At 36.8% G+C, this 9,902-nt stretch overlaps 1 protein-coding gene across 1 annotated transcript in view; it reads left to right on the top strand.

Moving 5' to 3' along the window:
• Positions 1-6,880: 6,880 nt before the first annotated feature.
• Positions 6,881-9,902, top strand: part of LOC101631557 (T-cell receptor-associated transmembrane adapter 1) — a gene marked incomplete at its 5' end in the record, with an annotated part of 36,291 nt that continues 33,269 nt past the window's right edge. Inside the window, one exon of the mRNA XM_012730570.1 lies at positions 6,881-6,959. Within this exon, the coding sequence (XP_012586024.1) occupies positions 6,881-6,959 (79 nt within the window). The remainder of the gene's footprint in view (positions 6,960-9,902) is intronic.

Raw genomic sequence — 9,902 nt, 5'->3', positions numbered from 1 at the left:
GGGGTGAAAGGTCTAATTTAGTTGTTAAAATATTGTTCTGAGTATGTTTGGGGAAGACACCATAAAAGATAACCATGTGGGGCCCTCCCTGGTGACGCAGCGGGTTAAAGCATAGCACAAAGAAGCTAAAGCCACTTCTGCATGAGTTCGATTCCCGCCTGCCCTGGAGGAGATCCACATGGCGAGGCGGACTCTTCTGACCCGCCTGACTCAGCAGTGTACTTCGTCGCTATGCCTGTTCTGCCTCCGCTCTGTCTCTGGTGAATCCTCTCACCCTCCACATCTCTGGCCTGTACCCCAGTTCTGTACAAATAAATTAATTAATTAAAAAAAAAAGATAACCATGTAGAAGTAAGTAGGTTCTTTACAGTGGTCTAGGTGAGAGGTCCTGATGCTTGGCTTTAAGAGAGCAGCACAGAGGTAGAGTGGATGAGTTAGGATGACTTGTGAAGTCAGGTCTTAGAACCCTGTGTTCATCACAGCATTACTGGATAACCAAATTATGGAAATGACCTAAGTACCCATAAATCTATGAAGATGAGTGGGTGAAGAGGAAGTGTTGTGTGTATACACACACACACACACACACACACACACAGAAAGACAACTCAGCATTTTAAAGAAAATAAAAGAAAATGAAATCTTGCCATTTGCAATAATATGGATGGACCTTGGGGGAATTATGCTAAGAGAAATAAGTCAGATGGAGAAAAAAATATTATTTCACTCAGTTGGAATAGAAAGAATCAGAGCAAACCGACCAACAAAGCAAAACAAAAACAAAAGATTGTGATAGCAGAATGGTGGTTACCAGAGGGGAAGGGGAGGAGGATGGGGTGGGTTGAGGGGGTTAATGGGATGGTGGTAAGTGGAAGCTAGCCCTTTGGTCATGGTTGTGGTGTGGTGTATACCGATGTCAGGGTGTGAAGTTGTACGCCTGAAACTTACATAGTGTTGGAAACCAATGTTACCACACAAAAAACATTCCTAAGGAAACTAACCAATGTGTGTTTTTATTTTAAAGGAAAAAAAATTTTAAAGATAAAATGGATTGGATGTGGGGGTGAGAGAAATGCCAAGGTAGTTTTCTGGCTTGAATTAGGTTTCTGGGTTGCTGACAGTGCTGTTATCAAATGTGGAGGACAGAGAAGGAGTCAAAAGTTTAATTTCTGAACGTTTTGGCTGGATATATCTGTGAGACATTCTGGGTGTGCCTCCAGGATGTCTAACTAAACATTTGGAAGAAAATTGGACCATTTTTGAAGCAGGCAAAAGACAGAAGCAAGGCCAGTATCCAGCCATTCACACTAGAGTAACTTCAGAGGGCATGATATCATGGCCACAGATGTTGGGCTAGGCGCAGATGCAACTCAGGGCTTTTGTTATAATGGTCACAACCATCACATCCTGTGCCAAAATTAAAAAAAAAAAATCACCTTCTTTAACATAGGAAGCTTCATGTCTCCATCTCATGTTTTTTTTCTGCATTCTCAACAAGTGTCACAGTAGTCGAAGAGGGCTGATTGAAGGCAGAAAAAAATAACCAGTGCAGAGAGACACAGGATGTTCACTGTGACCAGCAAAAAGAGTTTGCAGGTTAGTTGTGACTTGCAAATATGCTGCTACACGTTTCTGTTGGGCTTTGACCACATCCTAAAAGACAGCTCAATATATCAATATTTCAGAGCTGTCTGCTTGCTTGAGTAATCTAATTGTAGGTATCAGGGAAAAAGTGACCATGATTTGCTGTTTCTGTTTTAATTCATCCTAAATCAGATGAGCCTAGGAATAATACTGCTATAAATAATAACTGTAGAAACAGGGACACGTTAACAAAGCGAGGATCAGAACACATGCTGAGTAATGTTTCCCAACCCATTCCGTGTTAGTAGGTAGTTTGAAAAGGCATTTTTGGATTAAGTATAAGAATATTAAATATTAAGAAGCATAAACTTTGTTGAAGAGGGTTTATTTATGGTAGAATGCTACAGTGCTAATAATTAGTAACATTCATGCTAATATACAGAGGAAATCCCAGGAAAAAAAAAGACACAATATTTGGTGTTTTCACACTTGTGAAAATACACCCATAATTATTAGATGTGTGGTGGTGTAACATATATTCTATAACTCAATCACACGCAGTGCTGTAAACCAATGTACTGCAATAAAATAAACACAAATGAAATCATTTGAGAACAACAAAAAAAAGAAAGCCATATTTTAACACGTTCAATGAGCTATCGTCCTATCTTATAAACGGACACAGTTTGGATTATGCTTTGCTATCAGTGACAAAATACCCATTTTTATCTACTTAAGCAATGAGGGGTTATTTTCATTAAAAAGTGAGAAACCTGGTTTGTGGCTATATTCAGAGGTTCCTGCATGTCAGGAAAAAAAAAAAAAAAAACAAAACCACAAATATTCTCTGGACCTTTTCCTCTTAGTTACAAGATAACTTCTGCAACTTAAAGTATCACAACTGTGTACAAAAAAAGGCAATGGGGTCTAGGAGAGATAAGGTGGTGACAGCTTCGATTCTTTTTAACAAGGAAAATGAAATATTTTTCGGGTCTTTGGTCTCGTTATCTTATCATCAGGTCCTTTGTTTACATCTAACTGCTGTAGAGGGTGGGAGGGCAGCCACAAGCAGAGAACAAGGATCTCACAATGGGTGTAGACACAAGGTGTAGACACCCGGCCGGGAACAACATTGCTTCAAACACAGCCCAAGAGAAGACCTGGTGTGTTAACATGGATCTTGGTTAGACAATTAACAGAGTCTGCTATACAAACTCTGTTACAGGACAGACTCAGTTTAACTCACTCATCATTTTCAAGTTGTGAAGATCACTAATGTTCTACTTAGATCCCCTTTCAAAAATAAAGGACTGATTACCCAGCTGCCTGCAGTTTAAACAAAGACAGAACTCAAGCTAAGCGCTCCCTCCAGCAATGCCTCAGGGGAAGAGTCACCTTATCAAGGTCATGTTTCAGGGGCCCTCTTCAGCTAAGATCTGCAAAGACCTCGCCCTGTCCCTTTACTCCACTCCTCCCATCCCTTGCTGCTGGGTAGTTCTGAAGGGTCACCTCGTCATCAGGACCAGGACTGAGTGCTGGCTGAAACGGGCTGAGACAGCATTGCAGTTGAATTTCCCTCGGCCTGATCCTGCTTTTTGTCCTCCATAGATGCACTTGATTCCAACACTCTCCCAGGAAACCTGCTTCATTTAATGTCCTTCTCAGCCTCCTTCTTAGAGAACCCAGCCTGCTTTAAGATTAGAACTGAAAAATTTGATATATTCGAAACATTTAAGTTTCTCAATTTTGGTTTCATCATTTACTTGGAATTTTGAAGCAATTAAACAGATTAGAGTTTATTAAAATAGAAATGTAATTTTGAAGACTGCCACATGTCAAAGGAATTGTCATTTCAGCTTTGGAAAGTATGAAAATATTTGCCATCTGTCCCAACTGTTCATTTCCCCAATTGAGCAAAACACTTGATTTTGTTTATAAACATATGCATATATTTGAAGTAGCTTTATTTTTCTGTATAGGAAACTGATAGTTCATTGCAACATCACAAAAGCAAATGAAAGTTGAAATAAGAATGAAAAAAAAATCACTTAAAATCTTAATACATGTCTTTGAGTGCTATTTGTCCATACTTTTTAAAAATAATTGAATGTATATATTTTCTTGCATCATTGCTCATTTTTGTAGAATATTTGATTTTTCCTCTCAGATGTACTCCCCATATAATTTCCACCATCAATTCACCAATGCACCATCACCACAGTCCCTTGTGCTCTTCCCTCCTCTCCTTGGACCCCTCCCCCCTCCCTTCTCCTTCCCTGAGAGTGTCTATGGCTAAGACATTTAAAAGAGATATTTCTCTGGTATTTCCTTTAGTCTCAGAAAGTCTGAGGATTTGATCCATGTTCAATCTTCCTTGCAATAGTAACTGAAAGAAGTTTTAGGAATTTAAGTAGAACAGATCCATATTAAAAGAGATCAGGTGAAGGATTATGTCCTGAACCAGACCATCCCTCCTTTTGAATAAATAGCTGGTACTTTGAAGACACATCTTCTGCTGAAAAGTTTGGGACCAGCTGTGTACACTCGATGGAGCAGCGTGACTGACTAGGCAGAAAAGCCTAAGAGGATGCCAGAGCTGATGGTGCTGTGAGTGGCAATAGCTGCATATTTTCAGCTTCATTTCTCATCTCCACGCATATATTGTATGAGCAACATGGTAGAGACACTGCAGGCTGCCTGGGACGCACAAGACCAGGGCTATGTGATTGTGTTCTGAGTTATTTCCTGTTGTGTACTTTAGTCTAAATAAAGTTGGTGATAGGTGAAACCTAACGTTAGCCTTAAGAGTTTGTTAAATCGCACTCTAAAACAACAGTTAGCAAAAACAGACATTTTTATAGATACACAAATAATTCAATGGTACTTTCTCATAGTAGACTGATTCAAATGATGTAGACTTTTACAAACTTTCTACAACCTTCCTCTTCACCTATTTTTAATTACTAGTTTAATTCCCTTCTTTTACATATGTCTACTGAGGCTTTCTATTATTTCCAGAGTCAGTTTTGGTAATTTGTGTCTTTCTAGGAATTTATCCATTTTGTGTAAATGTTGATTGTATAGAATATAGATCAATTCTTTTGGTCTTTACAAAGAACCAGCTTGTGGTTCCATTGATACTTTCTATTGTTTTCATGTTTCTACTATTTTCTTCTTTCTATTCTAAGTTCTACTTCTTCTTGCTTATCAAGGTAAAAGATAAGATTATTGATTTAGATATTTTTGTCCCTAATTGTGTAAGCACTTTATTCCCTGTATTTCTTTCTAAGCATTGTGTGAGCTATATCCCATATGCTTTTGTCTTTTTTCATTCAGTTTTGAGTTCTTCTTTGACCTTCAGTTATTTAGAAATCTGTCATTTATTTTCCATATATTTAGAGACTTCCTGAAATCTTCCTTTGTTGATTTCTAATTTAACAAAAAGTACTTTGCATTATTTAAATCCTTTAAAAGTTGTTGAGACTTGGGGCCCTCCCTGGCAGTGCAGTGGGTTAAAGCAAAGCACTAAGAAGCTAAAGATACTTCAGCATGAGTTCAAGCCTGCCTTGGAGGTGATCCATATGGCGCGGCAGACCTCTCTTGACTCACCCGCTGCTCCCTCAGCAGTGTACTTCATCAGTTGGCCTGTTCTGCTTCCCACTCTGTCTCTGGTGAATTCTCTCACCACCCCTGCACCTCTGTCCTGTACCCCAGCTCTGTATGCATAAATAAATAAATCTTTACAAAAAAAGTTTTTGACACTTGGAATAGCATATCGTCTATTCTGATAATTGTTCTGTGCATGCTTTAAAATGATGTGTATTTTGCCATTACTATACATAGGATATTCTTTAAATATTAGATATTTTTTGGTTAAGTGTTGCTCAGAGCTTCTATGGCCTTGTGGGTTTTCTCTTTACTTCTCTCAATGACTGAAATCAGAGAGTACAGTATGTTGCATTTTCTAACTTTCCTTAAATTTTGTCAATTTCTTTTTCATTTGTTTTGGAGCTCTGCTGTTATGAGCACGTAGGTTTATAATTATATATTACTGTTGAGTTGATCTTTTTATCATTATGAAATATTACCAATAAAATCACCTCTAGTAATATTCTTAGTCTTGAGGTCTATTTCACCTTCAGTTAATAAAATCACTTTTGAGAGTTGCTGTCAGTGTTCAAGTCTATGTTGGCATTTACTTGTTTTTACTTTTCCCTAGGCACCTGGAACCCTGACATCATGTGTATGTTAGCAGTCAGCAGGAAGGATGAGGAGCTTATCTCAGTCCTGTTATGGTCCTCATCACTATGTCTGCAGCTGGTATATCATTTGTCCTAAACCCGGGCAGCAACTTTGGACCTTTAAATAAAAGTGTGATTTGTTAGTCCCCTAATTATTAAGAAATGAAGGTGCCATTGTTAGTTAATCATGTATGGGGTTTTTGCATTTACCCTTCTTACTCACTCTCTCTCTACCCCCAAATCAAATCTGCCACCTCTGGTTTTAAAGTGTTGGGTGTTGTTGCTATTTTCATGCCAGTCACCGCCAAACCACAAAAATGGAAGGAGAAAGGGATAAGGGCAATTAAGATCAGAAGACCATTTTCTAAGAATAAACCTATCTAAATGTTTAGATCGCACCTTCCTTCCCTGGTCATAGCTGTTAATGTTTAATGGTTGTGTGGTTTTGCTTTGTGAAAGCCATAACTGCTGTCATTCAGCCCTTTCTTATTAAAGTACATATTTCACAAGTTTTCAGCCATTGATGTATCTCCAATACTTTCCCACCTGGAGGTGATAGGGGTCCTATGTAGTTTACCGAAGAGTGAAGTGCTTCACCATTCCTTTTAGTCCCATTAGCTCTACCTGCACATTTGTAAATAGCCTCTCACTGAACTCACTGAACTATCTCTTCATTGCATTTGCTTCCAGAACTGTGACGGGTTCACTGCTTCTTGGTGTTTCTGCTTCTATCCTCTGTTCTTAGGGTTCCGAGTACTCTAGTTCTCACTTACTTCTCCCAGACCTGTCTTGGTCCCAAATTCCCTATTTTGGTACAATTTTATTTAAAATAGCCAAGATAAACAACCTAAATGCCCCCAAACAGATGAATGGATCAAGAAGATATGATATAGTTAGACAATAGACTACTACTCAGTAGTCACGAAAGATAAACTCATGTCATTTGTGGCAACATGGATGAAGTTGGAAGAGATTATGCTAACCAAAATAAATTAAAAGGAAACAGATAAATATTGGATGGTTTCACTTATGGTGGAATACAGGGGGACTGAATAAACGATCAGCAGAAAGACACAACTTGCAAGCTGACCACGGATCTGAGGCATCGAGCAGTGGAGGGGTCAGACTGGGGAGGTAAGAGCACAAGGGGTTGTGGAGATGAAACAAGGGTGCTGTGGTGGTGGGAGAAATTCAGGGACTAGCCCTGAGGGGAGAAATCAAATCCTGTCTAAAAATTAGTAGTGATGTAAAAGAGTAGATTAATATTTTTTTAATTGGGAAAAAATTTAATAGTATATAGTGGAGGATTCACTAGTTCTAAGTTCATAAACATTCTGGATAAGCATACTGTGAATGCTAACTATGTTAACTGTCCCAGGATATTTGAAATTGAAGAACACATTCTTCAATAAATTCAAGCGAAACATCTTTAGAGAGTGAAATTTACTCATATATGGCAAGGTAGACATATTTTGTTCTCCCTGAGGTAAGACAGACTCTCAATGTGGGAAGAGGCCAGAGCCTAAGAGCTAGTCCAACCGAATGGAAATGCGGCTTTCGTGATTCCTAAAATACATACCTCAGAAAACTAGTCCTACAAAATGATTTGGAGAAAATAAGAATATTCCTCTTATGCATTAATTTTCAGAATATTATTTATTATCCTTCTCTTGAGCACAGAAATTTGTATATTCACTCACTAAACAATGAGAAGTTCCACTGCAAACAAATGGTTTTATTTTATTTAAATCAGTTGTGTTTTCAAGTAAGAACAAGATTTCTCAGAAAGCTTTTACTTTGCCGATAGGATTTACTATAGGGCATCCCATAGAAATCCATGTAACAGGTTAAACTGTTTTCTTCTAGAAAATTTGTATATTTAAACCTTTTTAATGAAGAAAATGAACTATCTGTTTTTAGCCACTTCTTTCTTTGGAATTATTTTTATTTGCTCTTTTATATCGGTGTTGTATTTTCTAAGAAGTCTGTTTCTCGGAGGCTTAATAATTATAACAAAAAGATCTGAGAATCTTAGATCAGTTCTATACACTATTGCTTTTAACTTATTTTTTCTTTATCATTTGAATTACTGGAAAAATCTTGAATCAATTAATGAAAATATGAGTCATCAATGTAATGTAATAACATATAACAACATAATTGATTTTGGATAATTTCATTTTTTAAAACAGCATTATTGAAAGAACAAGGGCTCCTCCCCCCTGTCTTTCATGAAGTTGATTGCTTACTCTGTACCAGTGTCAGTCTTAGGAAAGAATGAGTCACCAGAATAAAGAAAAACCACACACAGAGGTAAATTTTGTTTCTACAAAACAAAGATATACTGAAGATCCTTTAAAACATGGAAACATTTTTTTATTCCAAATAAAAGAAATGTATGCTATTGTAAGTAACTTAAATGATAGATGAGTTTATAAAATATAGCTTCAAATTCCCAAGTAATCTCTACAAACTATTCTTTACAGCTGAAACCCTTAGGATTAAATATATATTTGTATATTTATAGATCTGCATATTATATATATATTTATTAAATATATATACAGATAGAATAATACACTATTGTGATAAAACTAAGTATAAAATATAATAAATAACCATCAAAAGATATATAAAAACTGGGCCTTCTTCTACATTCTATGACCCACTTTTCTAAGTGTAGAAATTAAACAGTAGCTACCACTGTGATAGTTTTTTCATTTTCTTTTGGCAACAAAATCTCAATTTGTTGACCTTAATATTCTCATTTTTTGACAGGTGCCCATCAAAACCATCAAAACCTTCTCCCCAAATTTCCTACAACTTTACTAACTGCTCAAGCTTGTCAGCACATTTCTGCTTAGTCAAGCTATCTTCTAAACTTCATTTTGATAACCCATGTCATTAAAAAGTACTACAGAAACCTCATGTATATTTATTATTTAAACATGGCTCACAAAGTCATCATTCAAATCTCTGAATGCACTTACTAATATATTTCATAACAAACATATATCCATACTTTTTAATATTCTGATAATGTCTCCATTTGCTCAGCCATCTATATTTAATGAAAAGCTATCATATTTTTCCTGATAAATTTCAAACATCTGAGGTGCTTTCTAATGCATAGACACAGACTTTCTGTATGACCTTGCGCAATCTTGCTCTATCTTCTGATTATATAAATCTATGAATGAGAAACATTATAATATCTATCACTTTTCAAAAATATTATAATTAGAAATTGTGAAGTAGTTTCAATATATCAATCCAAGATTCACTATTTTAGAGTTGCCAATCATTCTCCATGAATGCTTTAACCCATTAGATATTCACATAGCATGTATACAGGCTGCCTTTTGACATGAAATGGGAGGGCAGACCCTTGGTTCCTGCCTGTCTCCACTGCTCCTGCTTTCTCCACTTCCCTGCAGATTGGTGCCGATGCAACTCAGACAGGAAAGCTCTTCAGTAGCGTCAGTGGTCCCAACCATGTGGTTTGCTTAGTATTCCTCTCCTTGTTGGACTGTCCTGACAGCTACACCTTACAGGCTAGCCCAGAATTTCTGTGATTTTACCTAAATCATTCTTGCTGAGTCTGTCCTTCCCTCTATCCAGAGCCAACTACTTAACACCTTTATTGTTTCTTGATTTATGTTTTATGGATTAACCAAGATGGGGCATCATTTCTTCTCCAATCCTCTGCATGATTTTTATTCTAACAATTAAGAAGCTTCACCAAAATTTCCAATCCTGAGACCCTTTCCCTTGTTCATGTCCTCTGAAATATCCATTCTCATATTTTATCTAATTCTTAGGTGGATTCTTCTGAGTCTCTGCTTGTCTTATCTGTACATGAACCTGAGGCTTCTGTCCCTTTCAGCTCTTGGGTCTATGGCATCCACTGGCCAAATAAACTTAGAAAAAAATCTGTGACAAAAAATTTAGAGAAATCTGTGAATAAAGTTTATTGAGGTTTCCTTTTTGTAAGACTTCCTATGCCTTTAATATAACAATAGGTATGATGGTGAAGATAATATATATATGTGATATAATATAAATATAATATAATAT

This window comes from Condylura cristata, unplaced genomic scaffold, assembly GCF_000260355.1.
Source record: "Condylura cristata isolate star-nosed mole 26May11 unplaced genomic scaffold, ConCri1.0 scaffold00003, whole genome shotgun sequence".
In the NCBI taxonomy this organism is placed as follows: domain Eukaryota; kingdom Metazoa; phylum Chordata; class Mammalia; order Eulipotyphla; family Talpidae; genus Condylura; species Condylura cristata.
This window is presented reverse-complemented; position numbering and strand designations above follow the sequence as displayed.